Consider the following 21,722-nt stretch of genomic DNA (forward strand, 5'->3'; position numbering starts at 1 on the left):
GGGGTCTAATAACAGATTAAAATATTAATTTTATAGCTGGAAAACTAGATATCTAGTATCTCTTAGAATATTAATATTACTAGTAATCTTAGAAGAGTTACTAAGAGAATCTATAACTTAACTTTATATAAGAGTTATATAATAAAGTTAGCCTTAGATACTTTATTAGAATTATAGTTATATAGTTATATATATAATAAGCCCTGTTAACTAAGACACCATCATCCATCCTAAAAGAGTAATACTGTTTTAGGAAGGTGCCCTGTCAACTAGGCGTTTTGCCCTGTCGAAGAAGACACTCTCAAATTAATGGGGTCAACCAGAGTATGGCTTACCCAGAGCTGCGAGTGTTGTGGGTCTGCTACGTGACGAGTCAGAGTATGTGATCCCTCCACCCGACCTTAAAAGGCCCTACCCAGAATAGGAATAGCGCCATCAGCAAATTAAGGCTGCATTAGGGGTGCACCTAGCCTACCCTAGAAACAACCCATGCTAAAAATGGCAAAATCGATAAGGATCCCTCCATCGCGTTACAGAGGAGACTTCCACAACATCCCCGTGGACGACGAAGAACTGGGCGTGCTGCAATCCATATATTGATTAGATTGCACAATTACTCCTTACCATGAAGCCGAGCAAGAACCAATTAAGACGGGCGCGAAAAAAGGCATTGAAATTCCAGGTATGCTCTTTTCCCAGCACCCCTGCCGTAGTAAAATAAAAGCAACACACACTGACTCAAGTTCAAGGGTAATGAACCGGCCCACGACTCATCCGATACACACCATGAGACAAAATCATCACTCGCTCTAGAGATCAATAATGTTGATTCAGAACCCATGATCTCGCATGACGCCAACGACCCGCTATGGCAAATGTACAAGGACATCGCCATCAAGTTTGATGAGGTCGAAGACCTTAAGGCAACCGAGACCGAAACCCAGAAACCGGAGGTCTACTATGATGATGATGCCGATATCCCAGAAGAAGGGGAGGACAAAGTCCCCGCGTTATCGAAGCGGAAGCGAAAAGAATTAAATAAACTGTCTGTTGCCGAGCTGAAGGCAATTGTCAGAAAACCGGAGTTAGTGGAGTGGACAGATACCTCAGCGCCGGATCCCCGGCTTCTGGTTCATTTAAAGGCACATCGAAATGTTGTCCCAGTGCCATCTCACTGGTCCCTAAAGCGAGAATACCTGTCGTCGAAGAGAGGAATCGAGAAACCACCGTTTTCCTTACCTAAGTTCATACAGGAAACGGGGATTTCAGAAATGCGCGATGCTGCACTCGAAAAACAAGACCAGGCGACACTCAAACAGAAACAGAGGGAGAGGGTGCAGCCAAAAATGGGTCGACTTGATATCGACTATCAGAAGCTCTATGAGGCCTTTTTCCGCTTCCAGACCAAGCCGGAACTTACCCGATATGGTGAGGTTTACTACGAAGGAAAGGAGTTTGAGACTAACCAGCGCCACCTGCGTCCCGGGGAGCTCAGCCCAGAACTGAAAGAGGCCTTAAATATGCCCCCTGGCGCGCCCCCACCCTGGTTGATAAACCAACAGCGTTATGGGCCCCCTCCTTCCTACCCGGCGTTGAAGATCCCAGGTCTCAATGCACCGCCGCCCCCGGGTGCTATGTGGGGTTACCATCCTGGAGGCTATGGCAAACCTCCTGTCGATGAACACAATAGACCCCTATATGGAGGTGATATTTTTGGGGTCCTACAACCTCAACAAACCATGCAGCAGGGCGAACCTGTTGAACGGGACCTCTGGGGAGAGTTACAGGAACCGGAATTATCTGAAGAGGAGAGTGAGGAGGAGGAAGAAGAGATGGATGACGAGGATGTAGACACTGGTCTACAAACCCCCAGCGGGCTTGAAAGCCCAAGTGGCTTACTATCAGCTGTTCCATCAGAGCTGGGTGATGTAGAAAATGCCTCTGGAGAGTTTGATGTGCGGAAGCATTACCATGGTATACAGACCGAGGAGTCTGTCGGGCATCGAAGCGCCTTTCATGTCATCCCTGAAAGACAAACAAAGGTGCAAGGCTTTTTCGGTGGTGACCGGGCGTACGATCTTCGGCCCGCGGACAATTTGCCGGTACTGGGCGCTGAAGACCACAATCGGAAGCGTAAGAAGCCAGGGGATGTCGACGTGTCCGTGGATCCAGATGAGATGCAAGGAAATAACGGAATCGACAAAGATAGCCTGCAAAGTCTATACGAAAACCAGAGACAGCGTGAAAATAACCCAAGTTGGGGCTTCCAAGAGGACTTGAGCGACATGATTGCCCACGAAAGCAGGAAGAAACTGAAACCCGAGAAAAGAACCAAACACTAGGGCGTCCCGCTGTTCATTTGGCCGTGTCGCGGAAAATTTGTGTAATATCTCATAACCTGCTCGACAGACCAGTATGACTGCCCTGACATAAACCTGCCTAGTGGAACGTTCTGTTTTCGCAGCCCTACCTACTCTTCACCCACTATCTAATATATTTATCGACTGTTCGTCAATACCGCCGGGGAATAGCAAGTCATCATTTGGCTAGCCTTCTTAAAAGAATGGACTGATTTCACTCGATCTCCTCACAGTAGGGTCTTTTCTTACTGTGATATACATATGAGTGTATTGTAGACCCCTGTTTATACTTTGGATACCAAGCTTCTGGCCATACTCTACATCAACCTCTACTTGTTTTCCCTTTGATTAATCCTGCGTCGGTGTCAAGAAGATATTGGTATATACTAAACTGTGTTGTGCAGCGGGATGAGTGTTAACATTGCACTCTCCCATCACGGTTTCTACAGTGCTGCCATTGTTTCAAGAAACGCTACCTTATAACCTGCGACAGTGCATTAGGCTTACTGTAAGACACCGTACAGTATTAAATGTGGCTTTCGAGTACTACACGAAGGAAGCATGCATGGGGTGCGCTGCCGCATAGGGTCATGCCTCGGTTTGCCATGATTACAGCATTAGATACTGGGCTGCCGCGTGAGGTGACTGAGGTCCCATAATGAAAGACCCGCAGCGCGTTTGTAAATTGCCGCCATGTTTGCCTATTCTACTCGGTGTGCAACCAAACCACCGGGGGCGGCTTTTAGACACTGCTATCGTACCCCGAAGAGAAGATAGAGCCAGCATTTTGCTTGACCTAGCAGACTTCTAGTTTCGAAGCGCTCTACGAAATGTTGTTGCTCCGCTTGAAAGGCGTGCGTTACCTACACAGACTTAAGTCAATTAGCCAACAATGTCAAGGGAGGTTGAAAGCCTTGTGAGTGCCCGTATTTGTAATCTCGGCTGGCCATGGAGCAGCTCTACACATGAGTGCGCTAAAAAGTATTACGAGTAGAAAACACTTAGCCAATACCTAATCAAGGGCACTGCCACTGTGGTAGAGTTTGTGCCACAAGAACAGGGCCTGGGTTCGGACTGCCGCCGGCGCTTAGGCACCCGCTTTTACGAATGAATGGGTGTGTGACATGGGCTTTGCGCCGTACCTGCTTTTATGAGTCATTGTTACCTATGAGAATCTGTTCAGGGTGTGCCCGCAAATTCCAACGCTAAGCATGCAATCGGCAGCGATATCGATAAGTCGAACAGATGGATATTACACCATCAATACAGAGCTCGTCAAGGCTTTAATTAGTAATATTATATCGGTGAAGAAGACAGCCACGGTCGGAGTGCCCTGCGCAAGACATCATGGATACAATTAATAGAAAATGTGACCTCAGTTCCATGTGGGACGCTTAAGGTACGGTGTAGACCGTATGTAGATAGGCTGACGCTTGCCGCATCGCATAGCACAGGGGCGGGGCGTTGATTTTTTAGGGAACTCCGTTCCTATCCAAACAGCTCCTTCAATTACAGCGAAGGGAGTCCCGCATTCGACTGGCTACCCTGTTCGGAGGTTGTTTTGGCGCTGTTCCTGGATGGGATTTTAATTGACTCACTCAAGACCTAAGTTGACTTCGCAGGGTGGAGAGAGCCTGAATACAGTCCTCCGTATGACTACTATTGATGACTGCGACGATGCACGCATCATCCCCCTCCCCACCCCCCCCAATTCTTAGAGCTAGTGTGATCTGACTTTTATCCACGGGTCTCAGCCCAACCATCAGAGCGACGGGTCAACGAAGCGCAATCATTGGTGGGTGGCCAGACCTTCCCAGGCGAGCCCCCTCAATCGGGCGCTCGGACAGCCAACCGTAAAGCCAACCGTAACTTTCTATAATTATGCCTTGTCTGAACTGCCCATGACGGAGCGAATCATCCCCCACCCCCTTCCCGTGACAACTGTCGTCATGTGGTAGATCATCCACTCCCCTCCAACGATCACACGCTCTTTGATTCCTTGCTGGGCGAAGAATCCGCTGGACGGTTTCCTGAATATAAGAGCGAGTGCTCATCCCACAACTACAGTGTAGATGAAGGAGGTCATCTGGCGGCCCCTATCTATCTGAAAACATTCAATTGGTCTCGTATGAAAAAACTTGGTGTACCTCCCAGCTTCTACGGCCACGCGCCAAACCCCGCAGTCTCGTGAACGTCCATTGTACAATAACAATCCATAGAACTTCAGCCCCGTCCATCAGCAACGCACTGACTCATAGCCCAATCTACTCAGTCTGTGCCTTCCCAGGGGCGTCTTGGTTTATCCTTCCTCGATTCCATGGTTATCTTCTCACCTGTCAGGCTACCTCTTCCTTGAAATATAAGTGTTGGGCCCTCTCGGTCACTGTGGTTCTTATCGCCGAAACTAGGTCATCATACTTGCTGCCTGTCGCCACAGACAAAGAAGCTCTGACAAATCACTTTCACGTGTGCTCAGCCAGTATTGCTAAACTCCATTTCATTGACTACTATAAACACCATTCCATCGCCATCATCCATCTTCACATCTAACCCACTATATATTCAGGTGGTTGTTAGCGACCGTCTCTTTAGCTATTTACCACCACAATACCACTGTTTCCCCAGCGCGCTATATCGGGCTTTGCGGTCGCTTCGTTTGAGATGACGCCGTTCCCCGCAGCCTCATCATCGCTGGACCCAAGTGAGAAACCTAACATGGGTCGTCTACCTTCGGTGTCCAGCCTCATGTCCCCCCCAGAGGCTAAACCATTCGAATCGTTTAACTCCCCATTCCCACCTCACAAGTTGTCGCAGGATCAATCCTATACCAATCAGATGAAACTCGCTCCAATTTCAGTTGATCGAAAGCGAACACAATCCGAAATGGTGGATCTACCGTCGCCACCCGTGACGCCGTATACTGGGAATAAGAAGAGCAAGTCAATCGACCCAGAGCAACACGATGGCGATGCCTTGGTTACCTCGTCAAGAGATCCCGTTCTTTTCCCAAGGAATGAACCCTCTGAAATTGCCGATGAGCCATTATTTGGCCCCATGCTGCCACCATCCCCCAAGACGCTGATGGAACAGCACATTAACTCTCACATGGCAAGGTTCGAAAATAAGCTCAATAAACCAACTCGTGATGAGTATCTTTTGGCTCTTTCTTGCGTACCAGTTGTGTCGGCTCAATACAATCGGAATCCCGCAGCGTGGGCCAAAGAAGAGAGAAAAACCCTTGAGCGGCAGTTGGTTATGATGAACCGACGCCGTCCTGAAGTCTCGGATGGCAGATTGAAAAGAATCGCGCCAGCGCCAACAAAACGGGTGGTTCCTGCTCAACCCCGTGTGCAGCGGACACCCAGAGTAAAGCGCACACCAAAGTCTACCCCTAAACAAAAGGTTTTGGATTCGTTTGACGTACCCACACCGAATCCTAAGCCTTCTCGTGCCATCGGCACGAGTAGGGATGACACAGATTTTAGCTCTATCAAGGATTTTTCGCCTCCCCTAGAGATTCTCGGTGGCAATGCGAAAGCATTAAAGGCAGATTGGAAAGGTCAGATGCTGGACCTTAGTAATGATCCGGAGCGGCACCTGTTGAGCTCAGCTGAGATCAATCTAGCGGCCACTCTGAGGCTTTCTTGTGCAACATATATATGCAGCAAGCGCCGCATTTTCGAGGCTCGTGTCAGAGCTTTGAGAGTTGGCAAGGAATTTCGCAAGACGGATGCTCAGCAGGCCTGCAAGATAGACGTGAATAAGGCAAGCAAACTCTGGACTGCCTATGAACGAGTTGGCCTGTTCAACGCTGGCCATTTCCAAGAATATCTCAAATGACGAGACATGGCACCGCAGTCACCTTTGCACCCCTTGCAAGGTTCCCCTGATTGATTTTCTGAATTCCTTTTGCTTGATTAATTAGCGACTTGTTTCTTTTTTTGATCCATTGTGCTTTAGCATAATATGCTGCATTGTTAGTTTTCCTTTCCTTCACATATCACTGCATTGAGACATGCCTTTATTCTTTTTTAGCTTTATTCTTCACCTTTTTCCTTCTTCCTCTTTTGGATTTCATCTATTCAGTATAGCCGGTTGATTGACATGTGACATGGTGACTGGGTTTCAAATTTAGTAACTTAGCTTTTTGTTTAACACCTTTAAACAGGCGTTTATGCTAGGAGCTGTGTTTTCTGTTGCAACAGGTCGGTCAGTGCTTGTTTAGTTCATACGAACTTGCCTAGATAGAGTTGTGTCCAGTGGAGTTTGTGCTAACTATTAATCATTTATTATTCCTGCTGTTAAAGTTTTGATGATATGATGTAGTTCTCGAATCAATGAATTCGACTCGAATGATGCGGAAAAAAAAGGTGGTTTGAAGCGCATAGAGGCGGAAGAGGGAGGAGCCGGGAGACGTTGGGTAGTCGTTTACCAAGCTAATCAGCGGGTCGACGAGGTACTATCTGAGTCCCAGCGTGGCTGAAAAGCCGAGAATTATCGGAGAATGTACTTTACGCCTTCATGCACGTCTCTACAAATTCCTAAGTATGTATTAGGCAGCACATTGAGAATGCGTAGGAGAACTTGTACCTTGTCTATGAACTCACTAATTCCGATATTACTATTCGAATAGGGCATTTAACTATTATTTTGAGGACGGATACTGACTTACGTAGTTGATAACTGCATTTCTACTTCCCAGGTAGTTTTACGGCCATACCCAAATGGTAATACAAAACGAAAGGTAAATATGGGAAAAAGACATGTTGGGAAATAATAATTGGTTGTGGATTATTACTTAAATGACATTACCATTAGCACTTTCAAGACAGCACTTGGCACCCTACTGGGAAGCTTGGTGGTTTGGGACTGTTGAGCCACAGCATACCGTATGAGCCGAGGCGGCCTGGGCTGTTGGCACTTGGCAGTACTTAATCTACCTGGATTTATTCCTGGGGCGAAGCCCACCAAGTCCGCAACTGCTGGTGTCCACGCCACCACGTTTTGCGATTCCCAGATTATATTAACGTCTTTCATCTCCCGCCGTGTTCTTGATTGCTCTCACACCTTTCTCCTCTATGGAATAGGATCTATGAGAGTCATGTCCCATTCACAAGCAAACAATACTGAGCCTTTCAGTGAGCAGGAACATAGGGGCGATGCTGACATCGATAAGAAACCCAAAAACCGAAGGCCAGCAAGTGAGAGAACTCCGCGCCCCAAGTCAAATTTCAGATAATTAATAAAATGTATATAGATACTGCGTTCCGACAACAACGCCTTAAGGCCTGGCAGTGAGTGCAACTGATCTTCCTCATTTAGGAAAAGACGTTAACGAAATGCAGACCGATTTTAACACCCAAGAGTGTCTTGCCTCTTTTTTTTGTCATTGGAGTCATTTTTGCTCCTCTCGGTGGTCTGTTACTATGGGCAAGCTCAACGGTATAGCCTAAATCCCTTAGTATTCCGAGTCTCTGATCTCTGACGGTTTTTATTTTGCATTTTGCAGGTCCAAGAACTAGTGATAGACTACTCTGATTGCAAGAACGCCAACAACAACGGCTTTGTACCAATTCCCGATGATAAATTCAAATATTCGTTCAAGTCGTCCCATAACTCGCCAACTTGGCAATATGATAATGGAAAATGTCAACTGATGTTTCACATCCCGGATACTATCGGACCGCCTGTTTTTATGTACTACCGCCTCTCGAACTTTTATCAGAATCATCGAAGATATGTGAAGAGTCTTGACATTGATCAATTGAAGGGAAAAGCCGTGAAAAACGAAACAATCAATGATAGTCCCTGTGACCCCCTCAGACTTGACGACAACGGAAAAGCATTCTATCCGTGTGGTCTCATCGCAAACTCAATGTTCAACGACACGATTGATAGCCCTGTACTCCTTAATGGGCATGGAAATGCGCGTGAACCGTACAACATGACGAACAAGGGCATTGCCTGGGACAGCGACAAGGAACTCATTAAAAAGACCGAATATGAACCAGGTACGGTTGTACCTCCACCCAACTGGCGGGACCGCTATCCGGATAATTATGAGAATGGAATCCCCGACTTGCACGAAGATGAAGATTTCATGGTGTGGATGAGAACGGCGGCCTTGCCAACTTTCAGCAAGCTATCGCGACGAAATGACACAACAGCCATGTCAGTGGGGACGTATCAATTGGACATCAAAGATCGTAGGTCAATGGCAATCAATGTGTTATTTGGGTACTGACGACAGTTTAGATTTCCCGGTCACTATATATGGGGGTACCAAGTCCATCCTAATTTCCACAAGGACTGTTCTTGGAGGGCAGAACCCCTTCATGGGAATAGCCTATGTTGTTGTTGGCGGTGTATGCGTCCTTCTTGGAACACTTTTTACGATTGCGCATCTAATCAGGCCGAGGTAAGGCCTTTTCTCCCTCCTTAGTTGAACGTGAGTTGACACCGCTAGGAAACTGGGCGACCACACATATTTGACTTGGAATAACGAACAAGAAACCTCTACGATTACGACAGGACGGGACGAGAGAGCCGCGCCGCGCTCCAATTAGAACACTGGTGCCATTCAGGTCCAGACTTTCCACTTAGTCTCTCGCCGTGTTGTATATTAATAATGCTTGCAAGTGTGCACATTACTTTGGATGGTACCGTTTTTGTTCTTCTTTCCTTTCCTTTCCTTCTTCTTTCCAGGCTGCTGAAGTTGGCAATGAGCAGCTGAAACGTTTGAGGCGTCTTTCGGTGGGATTAGCGCATAACGATCAATTGATTTACAAATATTTGCTTGTTTCCCCCTCGCGATGCTCGTTGGAATGGCTTCCCATGTTTCGCAACTTCCGTACGTACCCCTTGCTGGTCTCATTCCTAGCTTAGTCCGAAACCCCCCCTAGTTTGGACAACTAGGAAAAGGGTTGCATACCAATACACGTAACTGCCAATAACGCTGGGTTTTTTAATCCCACCCAAGCCTCTGGTGAGTTCTCACGCACCCAGTTTCTCAGACGCCATGCTCCATTTCGTTCGAATCCAAGCTTTGGTCCTTGTGATAACTAGCCTCCAGCAGACATGTTTTGCTGCCCCCCGCTCGGGCCGAGGTTTCTGTGCTACCGCGGCTCCAACTGATTCCTTAAAGGAGGCGTTTATGAGATTGGCTATACCCGGGAACGATGGCGCATTTGACCAGGAAAGTCGAAAGGCTGTGGAGCCGATTGAGATAGAGACATGGTTCCACATCGTGAGCAGTAAGGCGAATGCTGATGTGGTATCGGACGGAATGATTACCACCCAGGTTAGTATTGATCTGAGTCCTAATACAGTTGGAACTATCTATCATGTCATTTCAAAACATTAACTGACCTTAAAAAAAAGTTGTCGTATCTCCAAGACGCATATCAAAACGCGACGATAAGTTACCGCCTGAGGGGAGTGACCCGTCAAACCAATGACAGGTGGGCTCGCAATGAAGACGAACGTGGCATGAAGGAAGCGCTTCGTAAAGGAAGCTATAGAACCCTGAATGTCTACTTCCAAACCGATCTCCAAGTTTCGACAAATTCTGAGTCTCAAGGACGCCACCTTGACTTTCTAGCCCAATCATCATCTAGTGTTCTCGGCTTTTGCACTTTGCCCGACCCGAGCATCAACGGTAGTAGTCCGCGTTCTAGCTATGTGAAGGATGGGTGCAATGTACTTGCAATGACTATGCCTGGTGGGTCTTTGACTCATTATAACCGAGGCGGAACTGCTATACATGAAATCGGGCACTGGAATGGCCTCCTACATACATTCGAAGGGGAGTCATGTTCTCCTGACAATGAGGGCGATTATATAGACGATACACCTCAAGAATCAGTTCCGACGGACGGATGTCCTGCGCGCAAGGACTCATGCCCGGATATTGCAGGTGTTGACCCGGTACATAACTTCATGGATTATTCGTCAGATGAGTGTTACGAGCACTTCACTCCCGGCCAGGTCAAAAGGATGCGAGACATGTGGTTCGCAACGAGGGATGGGAAGTAAGTGCCTTCGATATACGCACGTGTAATGGCGACGCCGGGGAGGGAACAGCACAATTAGTGGTCCTACAGCCCCGACCAATTGATCGAATAAGACCTATCCTGTTATATATTATGATTCTATACTAATATACTTTTCTGAACGGAAAGAAGACGTGGATCATTATTTGAGTCGACACCAACTCAGTATTACCTGCTGCATGGCCTAAGCCCTAGAATGGAGGCGCCGCTGAATCAAATCCTTGTCTTGGATAAACACTAAGCCGAATATCCCATTTTCATTCCCCCTACTGACCGCTGCACACGAGAATTTGGACTTACTGATGAGATGTTCTTTTCGTAACCTACACTGAACTTTACAAGCTGGGTCAAAGTACCCTACGTACTACTGTAGCTGGAGTGTCCCTGACGAGCGATACCAAGTCCTTCATGGTCACCACAGGGATTGGTTATATTAGACGAGTACTTTGAAAAGAAAAGGTAGGGTTAGGTAAAATACAAGATCCTGGTAAAAGATTGTGAAAAACAGGGTACAGGCTGCAGAGGGACCTATCACCTCTTTCGTTTCTTGCTTCGGTCTTCCTCATCCAACCCGCCTTCTCTGTCCTTCTTTTTGGCTTGATGTTCCAATTCATCCCAATCCTCACCACTTTCCTCATCCTCATCCGCACTGAAATCATCATCCGCACTAGCATCATCATCGTAGTCGCTCTCCTCTTCAGAGCTTTCGTCTGCAGCAAGCTCAGAATCAGATAATTCAAATGCAGACTCCTCATCTTCATCAGAACCACCTTCCGAGTCTGACTCAGCCGCCAAAAATGACCAACCGCCGTCGGAAAAGAAACCGTATGGATCACTGACAACGGTCTTCATGATTGTGGTCCAGTTTAGATTGAGGGGCCCTTCTGTGAATGCAATATCCACAGAGTCCAGCCAATCCTTAACACCTTCCAGGTTCTCCACGGGAATTGTGTTAATGTGAACTGGAGCCCGATGAAACTCCTTGAAAACAAAGACCAGATCAAAGTTTTTGAGCCCGAACTGTACAACGTTAGACTCGCGGTAATCAGAAAGCTTATTTCTTAGCTCACCTGTACTCGCTCAAGATGCGCGATCTCAATTTCATTGAGACTGACAACTAGGAAAGGTGGTTCAGTCAATTGAACAAGGGCATCTGTAGTGGGCTGAATGAGAACGTTTGAGCGATTAGGGACACCGGTGAAGCCGATTTCTCTGAAGGGAATGTCAACATCGACTCCCTCATCTTTCCCAGCATCCGCTATCTTTTCGGCGAATGATTTGAACTCTCTATCCAAAGCTGCCCGTCGTCTTCTTTCCTCTTGTTCTGCCTCGAACTCCTCCTCATCTCCATATCTGTGCTTGCGTCTTCGGTTACCAGTCTCGTCGAATTGCATCTCAGTGGCCTCCCTATAGAACTGAACATCTCTTGTCTTTCTCTTACCTATCATAATAGGCGTTTTGAGGTGGACGTGAATTAGAACGATCAATTCATGAGCACATGGTTGGAAAAAGAGGTGCTTGACGTTGCTGAACAGTACATCGACGTGTTCGTTGCGGAAGGGAGAAACATAGCGCAGACCGTTCTGATGTATTTCGACCTCGCCAGGCACTCGTTTACCATCGAGAGGCGGTCGAAGGTAAACATCAGGCAACTTCACCGGGCGCCGATCTGAATAATTGTTAGTCCCAAGTTTATTCTTCTAAGGGTGTGAGACTGACTCCTGATTTCGACTAGCTTGTCTTGCTCGACCACATCCTCCATCTCTTTCTTTTCCTGTTCACGTCGGAGAGCGTTCTTCCTGAGTTCAGTGATATCCTGAGCCACTTGCCCGAATCGATCGTTGTCTTTCGATCTAAGGGTTAAATTCCTCAAGAAATGTGCCGATAAATCTTCAAATGGCTGGTCATCTTTCCTCCCAACGCCCTGGCCAGGGGAAAGAAAATTAATTCGAAGATAGGCGTATTCCCCCTCGTCGCTTTTGCTGGCATTCTTGATAGTGTTGATGTGGAACGGCACAGGTCGACCCATTACCGGAACAATCACAGTCGATGCCTTGTGATCGACGTAAACTGTAAGATCCTTGACTCTAGCTGGCAACTGATTGTCCCTCTTGTATGACTCAAACCTCTTAAACTTCTTTTGTGTAACGCCGTTTTCATCGCCAGTGGTACCAGCGAATCGATCTAGACCCTCTTTGGTTTTTTTCGTGGCCAATTCCTTCTGATGTTCACGGCGCCTTGCTTCTGCGCCCTCGTTGACCTGCGTCGGGCGCTCGGCACGAAGTTTTGTTCTGGTAACATTCCTGCTCGCAATGGCACTCGACTTGGGTTCTTTCTTTTCTTTTGCGGGTTTTTGTGGCTCTTCCTCGTCTCCAAAATAAAATGACACCGAGTCCATATCAATACCGGCGTCCTTAGTGAACACATGCGGTCCTTGTTCACCGACCCGAACGGTGTCTGTGATCATCATTGAGTAAACATTCTTCTTGTCCTTCACACTCCGTTCTTCAACGCCCACTAAACCAACCGTGATAGAGAGTGTCATGCCGCTCTTTAAAATTCTGTTGTTCTTTCCATTGAGAACCATGTTGGAGTCGCGTAGCTCGATTCCTATTCCCGAACCGACGTTCTTCACGAAGTGAGGTTCGAGTTCAGAGTTTTTAGCGCGCAAAAGGCTAAGCGCCTTGTTATAAAGCTCTTTGGCCACCACGCCATCGCGGACTTCCTTCAAAACGGCTTCGTGAACACTCAAGAGTAAGGTGTAGTTCGCTTCCTGGGATTTGGTTGGGTCAACGAGGTAGGTACGTCCGATTATTGAACTGTAAGTCTTATAGCGAATTCCGAGCCCAGCAATGATGATTCCCGGTTCTAGATTGCTGTCATCGGATAAAGCTGTAAGTTTCAAGTCATACTTCCCGCCGCTCTGAATGACGGGTCCATATGCCCAGTCAATTTGTTGCGGATCGAACTCAGACGGCAATTTCGCTAGCTTGTTGAAAAATTTGGCATCGTCTATCTTAGCGTCAATGCGCATAGAGAGAGTTTTATGGGTCATCTGCTTTTCTTCGTCAAGCAACCGAGACATCTCATCGACGAAATACTCTGACATCAGACCGCTACATGCTCTTGACGCATTTCGTATGGACACCTATGCGGAATTAGCCCACTTGCGCTCATCCCACTGGCTAGGAAACGTACTAGTTCATCAGTGTCTTTGATCGAGAAGCAAGCGGCTGAAAGAGCGGGCGCAATGTCAACTTCTTCTATTTCGCCGGAAATCTTTGCATATACGCGTTTCCAGTCTTCCACAAATGGGCCAGCGGTTGTGTTTCTCGGTAGGATACCGACCTTGTTCTGTTCGCAAGCACATGATTAGCGTCGAAAGTTATCGAGCCACACCCTGACAATTTAACCCTCTTAGCATGTTGGAAGGCGTACCCCAGAGGACTTTATAACATCTGTGCATTTCTCAAACACCTTGGTCTTTTCTTCCTGATCCTTGGTGGTTACTAATATCTCGACCGGAATCTTTCCGCCTTTCAACGGTTCTAGGTGTTTTGCTGTTGTCAAGTTAGATAAGATGTGTTTTGGAGTATTTAACGTTGGTATTGAACGATACCTTTTTTTGCTGTCGTCACCACGTACATAACATCGGGCGTAAAGACTAGAAGAGTGGCCGGAAATTCATAGCCGAGCAACCAGAACTGAGAGGTATTAGCACTAGTTGATATGTACAGGGGACAATTATCGGCGTACGTGTATCGCATTGTTCTTTTGGAAGCTGTTTGCTTCATCTGTCTTTCCCATTAGAATAACGATTGATCCCACGCCACCGAAGGTTGGGTGAGGAGATCGCTTGTCTGTTTTCCACGACGCGTATAAGCTTGACAGACGACTAAAGAACGCCGTTTTATCAATAAGAATTTCGTCACCCATGGCGTCGCGGCTCTTGAAGCAACCTGGGTTTTCAAAAAGCCTGTGGTTCGCGCAGGGGTGAGGGTTTGGCGGAAGTTAGGAGCAAAATTATCAGATTGGCGCTGAGGCGAGAGAAGCCACTGAATTTCAAGAGAAGAACAATGTTATGGAGGAGCTTCTCGGTCGTAGCATAGGAAGAAAGTGATCCCTGTGGATCACAAACAGAGGATAAAGTCAGCGAATAGTTAGTTTAAACACGAAAAGATAATGGCGCGTCTTAAACTCTCACTTCGGCGCGGAGCCCATTTGGTATTTCGTGTTAAATGTTTGGATTGTTTGCATACCTGCATCCTACTAGTATCGCCAAATGAAACTCGGTCAACAATCACGAGGGTTTACTATTCCTGCTCCCTTTATGATTCTCCTTCCCTGTGTACCCCAAAGATAAAATGCATTATTACATATTTCTCCTGAGATTATGCTTTCTTGCCTAAATCATGGTCTCTCAGTGGTTTTATGTCTCCTTACGTTCCTACGTGATATCCAGCAGTGACCACAATGTTTTTACTCAGCTCCTATGTTGATCAGATCTACTTCAATATTTAACCCTAATATCTTCGATACGCCGACTTTATTACCGCCCCAGTATGGACAGATCCCCCGAAGTTTCCCATTTATTGGGCCGAACGGGAGAGAATTGTGACCGACAACCGATTTTGGAAGACACCTCCCGCCGGAATCCGCGAAGCAATGCGGCCACAGGTGCCTCAGCTGCAGGTGTACGTGCCCTTAGTGCGCAGCTTGTTGCCTTTTATTTCAGAGTTCCTGTAAAGGCGTTTTTCCGCACTCGGGTTGAGTAGGTGTTCACCTGCTCCTCTCTAAGTATTGATGGTAGGCTAACCCAATCTCTTTCATTTCTATAGCTATATGGTATATTTGCCCTAATCTTCTTTTATCCATCATTCTTGACATGGTTATTACCGTGACTAATGTCGCCCATCACCATTGTTTTTGGATAGGCGTTTGCTAGAGCTGTTTACCCACATCAGCCTGACGGTGGCCGGTGGTCCTTACACACAACCACTCCCGGTCTGCTCATTCATGCTGTTCGTACTTACGGATGGCGGTTTATACCATATCAAGTTATGCCTCCTCTGTTGGCCAATGCTGGGTAGGTGGGCTGATACCGTTGGTAGAAAGAGAACAATGCGACTGAATATCTTGCTAATAGGGTCGGAGCTGTTTTATACACGTCTTACCTTCAAGTCCTAGGCGTTTTATACGAACCTGTTTCAAAGGGTGTAAAGCGCACGTATCCACCCGCTAGGCCCACTGATACTTTCACAGCCGGTTTCGTTGCTGGATCGATACAGTCCATTGTCGCTGCCCCCTTGGATGCTCTACAGGTTCGCCTTAGAACAAACGACATCATTGAAGGTCGCTATCAAAACATGTGGCATTATGGGCAACACAAACTTCACCAAATCGGATTACGTGGAATTTTCGCCGGATGGAGTCTGTCCCTTTTGCGCGACTCTTTTGGTAGTGCCGTCTTTTTTTCTTTTTTCGAATACATCAAATCACAGGCGTATTATTCATTTTTGACGCGCTATTACGGGCCCCTTTATTCGCAAAGGGAAGGATATTTGCACCAATCCCAGTCGAGCGACCGCGGAGTGCCACTCATTAAACCCCATTACACTTTGGAGCCGTGCTTCTTACTTGCTGCTGGCCTCATTGCGTCTGTTGCCCAGCAGACAATTCAGCACCCAATAAATACCGTACAAGGCATTCACGTTGTGAGGCTGGAGTATCTCGATCACCAGGCCACACTGCGCCCTTCGAACCGGCAGATGCTACAAATCTATTATTTAGCATACCAAGAAACTTATAAGCGATGCAAAAGAAAGGCTGCGCGGGCTGGAGGATGGGCAAGTTGGTTATATCGAGGGTTCTTTGGTAGCGCGCTCCGTCAAGTTCCTAGCACAAGTGCTGGACTGGTGATTTTCGAGTTAGTGCGCCGCAAATACGCGAGTTTGGCAGATGCCATGTACATACGGAAGGACGGCTATGACATTCTTTTGCCATGATCGCACATTCCAATACTCGGTCCATTCAACCTGTGGTTTTCTGAGATGGGTCTTCCGTTAATACAAAAGCAACTGGCAGTCCAATCGGTATCGCAATTGACATACCCCCAAGTGCAAGACAAGTATCAAGAATATGTCACGAGTCCTGGGCCCCGCCAGAAGGATATAATGCGACTTGGAAAATGCGACTGCGAGATGAGTATTTCAGACTAGTTCATCACATGCCTTCCAAATTTTCGTTAGTTCCAAATAAGTTCCAAATAATCCATATGAACAGCATCGCACTATTTTTTTTGTTAGCTATCGTATAAGTTTCAATACCCTGCCGTTCTTCTTCTTCTTCTTCTTCTTCTTCTTCTTCCCCCCGCCCCTCCCCCTTTTTTTTTGCTTCGTAGAAGGCTGATACAAGGGCTTCTAGAGGATTAGAAGTATATAGAAATTCAACCGCTCTCGAGAAATTTTTGTGTGTAGAGTATATTCTTGGTTGTTGATACCCGTTCGAGTATTGATGATATACTTGGCTGCCGTCCATTCGTTTGTTTCTTCTGATCTTAAATTACAATTTGGACCGGAAGCAAAGAGCTTTACCAAAGTATGTCTTTCCTTCCACGAAGGTCCCCGACCTACTACACCATACTAATCCAATACTTAGTAGCTAGTAGTTATGGTACACCTACTTAACTACGTAGTAAGTAATAGTTACCTGTTAGTTTCACTACCACGTAACTAATCACGTTGTGGGACAAGGCCACGGTCTGGGTGTTTTGCGCAAACTCGCAAGACATCATGGATATAATCGATACTAAGGGCGGGCTTGTTCCATGTGGGACGCTTGAGATAGGAATATGCAGTGTACGTCTACTACTCACAACATAGCCTGTACTCCATGGACAAAGTAAAGAGGTGTGGTGTCATTGATACAATCATTTATGTAACCACGTAACTAGTTGAATAAGTCACGTAACAACCCAGACTGAATCTTAGTCACACACCTGAGAAAGGAAATGACCTGGTAGAAATCTTAGCGTATAGGTAATACGGAGTAACTACAACATTGTTGAGTATGTGGATGCCTGAGGGTGATTGGCGCTACATCTACAGGAGCCAAGTTTGAACCAAGATGATAGATTAGGTATTTACATGAGTATTTCCGGAACACTTGAAAATTAATCGCTATGGAGTTCCTTTTGCGGCCTTATGGAGAAGGCTTCTCGGTTCTGACAAAGGCTGCATCCACCCTAAGATTGTCAAACTTCAAAGCCACAAGACTTGGATGTCATTTGTCAGGTGTATCCAGGCGTATCCAGGCAGAAGGGCTTGGTGCGTGCAGTCATACTCCAGTACTCCATAGCTCGGTACTGGCCGAGATTCTCCACCTAAGACCCATTATGGTGGACAAGTCACAAAAGTCTCCCGATGGAGTGGACTGCGGAGTAGACTACGGCAGAGGACGGACACCGGAGTTCACATATCTGGGGTAAGTACTCCGTACCGCCTCTACCGATTACCAAATGACACCAAAAGCTCCAACCGTCCAAAGTTATAGTCTTTATTGCATTGAGGTATTGAAGTTGAGTGTCTTGCGTAGCCTCCTTGGCCGTTTTCATAACAGGATGCTGTTTAATCCGTGCAAGAGCGACACATCATCATCTCTAGCGTGGTCTGAGGGACCTATCAGATGGCTTCGTATCTAACGAGTTCCCCACATCCAGTCTGCCCGCCAATCTACCAGCACGCCGTGCCCAGTCGACCCTTTGGACCTTGGAGCGCGACGTTAGCCTGTCAGAAACCCCTATTCCAGTTATTTTACAGAGCCCAGTCCCAGCCTCCATGAGCCCATGTCGAGTTTATGGAGCCTTGGACTGACAAGTGATGACTAGTGGGTAGTACCGAGCCTGAGAGTAGCCTCAACTCCCTCGTTCCTTTCCCCCCATATCTATTATTTCATCTTCGATTGCTCTCCTCACCTGAGCCGCTCTTAGTCAAAAGACTAAACTACTAGTAAACCGTTCCATCACCTGCCAGATCATTATTTTCCGTGACTTTCCGTCCTTCATCTGTACAAACAGCTTTGTTGGCCACTTTTCCCACTAGCCTCCCGCCTGACCGTCCCATTTCGGTTGAATAGCCTCGAATACCATCGTCATCCTGCATCGTTGGTCACCGTGTCTTGTGAGCCGAGTGAAGGACCGTCACAGCATCACCGCCGCCTTTGCCCCGTTTGGTTTGATGTTTTCATAGTTTGGTTGTACCTTGCCCGCAAATCTCCGCTTTGACGAGTCTCGAGAGTCCTATTGCAGGACTTCCATTCCCAAAAGCTCGCTTTCGAGGTCCTCTTCTGGTTTATTCACATTACGCCAAAGATTATCAGGCGGTGTCTTTGTTCACCTGCCCGTTTGATGAGGTTGCCTGGCCAAGCTTACGTGGTGGGACACAAGGCCTCTACACCGTATATGATCAAAGGTTATTCATACCCCAACTGACTTCCACTTCTCGATTCCCCACCACCGACAGGGCTGTTAACATCAGCCCCCCAACCGCCATCATTCCTTCAACAACGTCATCGCCGCATAGGTCTCCAAATATACCTTTGCGATCTCTACGATCCGAATCCCAGAATCCCTCTGCACGGGCGTTAGAATCTGCGAGCGAGAAGGGCAGCCGCCGTTCATCGATTTCCTCGTCCCACTCTGTCGGATCAAACTTCTCGCTCTGGACAGATACTGGAGATTTAGCAGAACAACTCGCTGATGCAGAAGATCCTCTCCGAATCCGCCTCATAGAATCCCTGGATCGTGGGGGCTCCGATCGAGTCGGGTCCAGGGCACGCGAGAAACAGGCGAAACGTGTGCATTATCAAAACCAGCAAACTACGGGTGAACTTGACCTTGAAAAAATAGAAATACCGCAACCGCTTCCTAGAAAGGTCTCGCGCATTGAACGCTTTTTCGCCGCCATAATGTCTCCGGGCAATCGCCAACTCACTCAAACGCATGGCTTGGTTGGAAAGCCATTGCTGTAAGACATTCTCCCATTCATGATTGATGTCTCCTCGCAAGATTGCTAATGCGATACAGCTATTTTACAAGCGTTTTTGTGTCATTAGGTGTCTTCTTGTTTGGATATGACCAAGGTGTAATGTCTGGAATTATAACGTTCGTCACGCGTGAGCTTTGAATCACAAATTGTATACTGACGAAGAAACAGAGGCTGGTACTTCGAAGACTACTTTAACCACCCATCACGAGCAGAACTCGGCACCGTCGTCGCAATTCTAGAAGTTGGAGCTTTTATTTCCTCATTGCTCGTTGGGAAAATTGGCGACATAATTGGTCGCCGCAAAACTATTCTATATGGTTCGATCGTTTTCTTTGTAGGCGGTGCACTCCAAACTTTTGCGACAGGGATTCCCATGATGATGGTTGGCCGTATAGTTGCGGGTTTGGGGGTCGGAGCATTATCAACTATCGTCCCTGTATATCAGTCTGAGATATCGGTACTATCTACCCCGTCTGCCTGTTTGAGAATTCTACTATGCTCAAAATGCTAATTCCGTACCAGCCGCCTCACAATAGGGGGAAATTGGCGTGTATCGAGTTCACCGGAAACATCTTTGGATATGCCGCTAGTGTCTGGGTCGACTATTTTTGTAGTTTCATTGACAGTGACTTTTCCTGGCGCCTACCGTTACTTCTGCAGTGTGTCATGGGGCTTTTGCTTGGATTGGGAAGCCTTATTATCTGTGAATCACCAAGGTAAGAATGATTTTCTAGCGCCTTGCAATGCGCGGCGAATCATATAATATGCCAACACTGAATTGGAATCTAGGTGGCTCTTGGATAATGACCATGACGAGGAAGGCATGGTGGTTATTGCAAACCTTTGTGGCAAAGGAGATCTTCACCATCCCGAGGCTCAAAAGGAATATAGGGAGATTAAAATGAATGTCCTCATCACACGCCAAGAAGGGGAACGATCTTACAGCGATATGTTCAAAAGGTACAACAAGCGGGTGTTAATTGCAATGTCTGCACAAGCGTTGGCGCAGTTGAATGGGATAAATGTTATCTCATACTACGCGCCGCATGTTTTCGAGTCTGCTGGGTGGGCGGGACGTGACGCTATTCTTATGACTGGGATAAACGGTTTGTCGTATCTCGCATCAACAATCCCTCCATGGTATCTCGTGGACCGATGGGGCAGACGTCCTATACTCCTTTCTGGTGCCTTGGCTATGGCCCTTTCTCTTTCAGCAATATCTTATTCCATTTTCATTGATATCGGAGCCACACCCACCCTCACCGTTATTTTCGTTATGGTTTATAATGCCGCGTTCGGCGCTTCATGGGGACCAATACCGTGGCTCTATCCTCCCGAGATTCTTCCTTTGAGTATTCGCGCTAAGGGTGCAAGTCTCAGCACAGCTACCAACTGGGCTTTCAACTGGCTGGTCGGCGAGGTTACGCTTGTCCTCCAGGCCGCGATAAAATGGAGGCTCTATTTGGTCCACGCATTTTTTTGCGCTTGTAGCTTTGTTGTTGGTGAGTGCTCTTCTATCATCTCAAGCCTGACTTCCATCTGACACATTTTTTATAGTTTGGTTTCTTTACCCTGAGACAAGCGGTGTCCGTTTGGAAGACATGGATGTCCTCTTTGGCGATGCAACTACAGCTATGCCAACCCCGGCCACTCAAGGGGAACATGGCTCTCTTATGAGTGCTGGGTCACCAATACCTTCTCTTGACATTAGACGCCAATATGGCCAGCATGGAGCTGAAAGTGCCATTCCCGGATTAAACATCAACCCCCCCAATATTACAAGCGACAATAATGGTAAAAGTCCGCAAACGGGGCCCCAAGGCGAAAGCAGAGGCCGTTCTGAAGGACTAGGTGGGTGGATATCGAATATAGTCAGCCGCAACAGGGGACCATCACATCGTGCACAAGACTATAGAAGGCTAGAAGACCAGGATGCAGAGATTGAGCATTAAAGAGGCTGGTAAAATACCTGCATATTTGTTACTACAACCGTTTTCATCTACAATATTAAAGACGCTTATTCCCCTATCATCTCGACCGCCTTTTCTTTTCTTTTCCGTTACCTGCTCTCAATAATACAGATGCTTTCTGTCGACTTTCCTCTTCTTCTTTTTCTTCTTCCTTTGAAATCACTTGGATTTGGCGTCACGACTCGAATGCAACGGGCTCTGTCTTCAAGTTCCTATCTTGCGGTAGGTGGTCTTTGTTGCTAAGTACTTAGGGAGTGATGCAGCTAGAAACCCAGGGTTATGGAAATGGGTACGAAA

At 47.1% G+C, this 21,722-nt stretch overlaps 7 protein-coding genes across 7 annotated transcripts; 6 read left to right on the forward strand and 1 right to left on the reverse strand.

Moving 5' to 3' along the window:
* Positions 1–625: 625 nt before the first annotated feature.
* APUU_41191S (U2 snRNP complex subunit CUS1) lies at positions 626–2,342 on the forward strand (the record flags this gene model as incomplete). Its single annotated transcript, XM_041704346.1, has 2 exons — positions 626–682; positions 750–2,342. 2 exons carry the CDS (start codon positions 626–628, stop codon positions 2,340–2,342), a joined length of 1,650 nt encoding a protein of 549 aa, XP_041556941.1.
* Positions 2,343–5,021: 2,679 nt separating this feature from the next.
* Positions 5,022–6,200, forward strand: APUU_41192S (SWIRM domain-containing protein; the record flags this gene model as incomplete). The annotated part of the gene is made up of 1 exon (XM_041704347.1): positions 5,022–6,200. One exon carries the CDS (start codon positions 5,022–5,024, stop codon positions 6,198–6,200), a length of 1,179 nt encoding a protein of 392 aa, XP_041556942.1.
* A 1,261-nt stretch (positions 6,201–7,461) lies between these two features.
* On the forward strand, positions 7,462–8,926 carry APUU_41193S (CDC50/LEM3 family protein; the record flags this gene model as incomplete). The annotated part of the gene is made up of 6 exons (XM_041704348.1): positions 7,462–7,561; positions 7,618–7,654; positions 7,706–7,802; positions 7,870–8,566; positions 8,616–8,778; positions 8,827–8,926. 6 exons carry the CDS (start codon positions 7,462–7,464, stop codon positions 8,924–8,926), a joined length of 1,194 nt encoding a protein of 397 aa, XP_041556943.1.
* A 587-nt stretch (positions 8,927–9,513) lies between these two features.
* On the forward strand, positions 9,514–10,394 carry APUU_41194S (zinc metalloprotease; the record flags this gene model as incomplete). Its single annotated transcript, XM_041704349.1, has 2 exons — positions 9,514–9,660; positions 9,741–10,394. 2 exons carry the CDS (start codon positions 9,514–9,516, stop codon positions 10,392–10,394), a joined length of 801 nt encoding a protein of 266 aa, XP_041556944.1.
* Positions 10,395–10,942: 548 nt separating this feature from the next.
* spt16 (chromatin-remodeling protein SPT16) lies at positions 10,943–14,347 on the reverse strand (the record flags this gene model as incomplete). The annotated part of the gene is made up of 7 exons (XM_041704350.1): positions 10,943–11,431; positions 11,482–12,080; positions 12,131–13,559; positions 13,610–13,765; positions 13,850–13,971; positions 14,031–14,115; positions 14,168–14,347. 7 exons carry the CDS (start codon positions 14,345–14,347, stop codon positions 10,943–10,945), a joined length of 3,060 nt encoding a protein of 1,019 aa, XP_041556945.1.
* Positions 14,348–14,973: 626 nt separating this feature from the next.
* On the forward strand, positions 14,974–16,416 carry APUU_41196S (putative mitochondrial carrier protein; the record flags this gene model as incomplete). The annotated part of the gene is made up of 4 exons (XM_041704352.1): positions 14,974–15,182; positions 15,250–15,256; positions 15,346–15,497; positions 15,558–16,416. The coding sequence occupies 4 exons, from the start codon at positions 14,974–14,976 to the stop codon at positions 16,414–16,416; spliced, it is 1,227 nt and encodes a 408-aa protein (XP_041556946.1).
* A 2,959-nt stretch (positions 16,417–19,375) lies between these two features.
* APUU_41197S (putative MFS monosaccharide transporter) lies at positions 19,376–21,407 on the forward strand (the record flags this gene model as incomplete). Its single annotated transcript, XM_041704353.1, has 6 exons — positions 19,376–19,434; positions 19,494–19,571; positions 19,624–19,912; positions 19,978–20,171; positions 20,245–20,957; positions 21,013–21,407. The coding sequence occupies 6 exons, from the start codon at positions 19,376–19,378 to the stop codon at positions 21,405–21,407; spliced, it is 1,728 nt and encodes a 575-aa protein (XP_041556947.1).
* Positions 21,408–21,722: the final 315 nt, after the last annotated feature.

The sequence above is a fragment of the Aspergillus puulaauensis genome, chromosome 4 (genome assembly GCF_016861865.1).
Source record: "Aspergillus puulaauensis MK2 DNA, chromosome 4, nearly complete sequence".
Lineage (NCBI taxonomy): Eukaryota > Fungi > Ascomycota > Eurotiomycetes > Eurotiales > Aspergillaceae > Aspergillus > Aspergillus puulaauensis.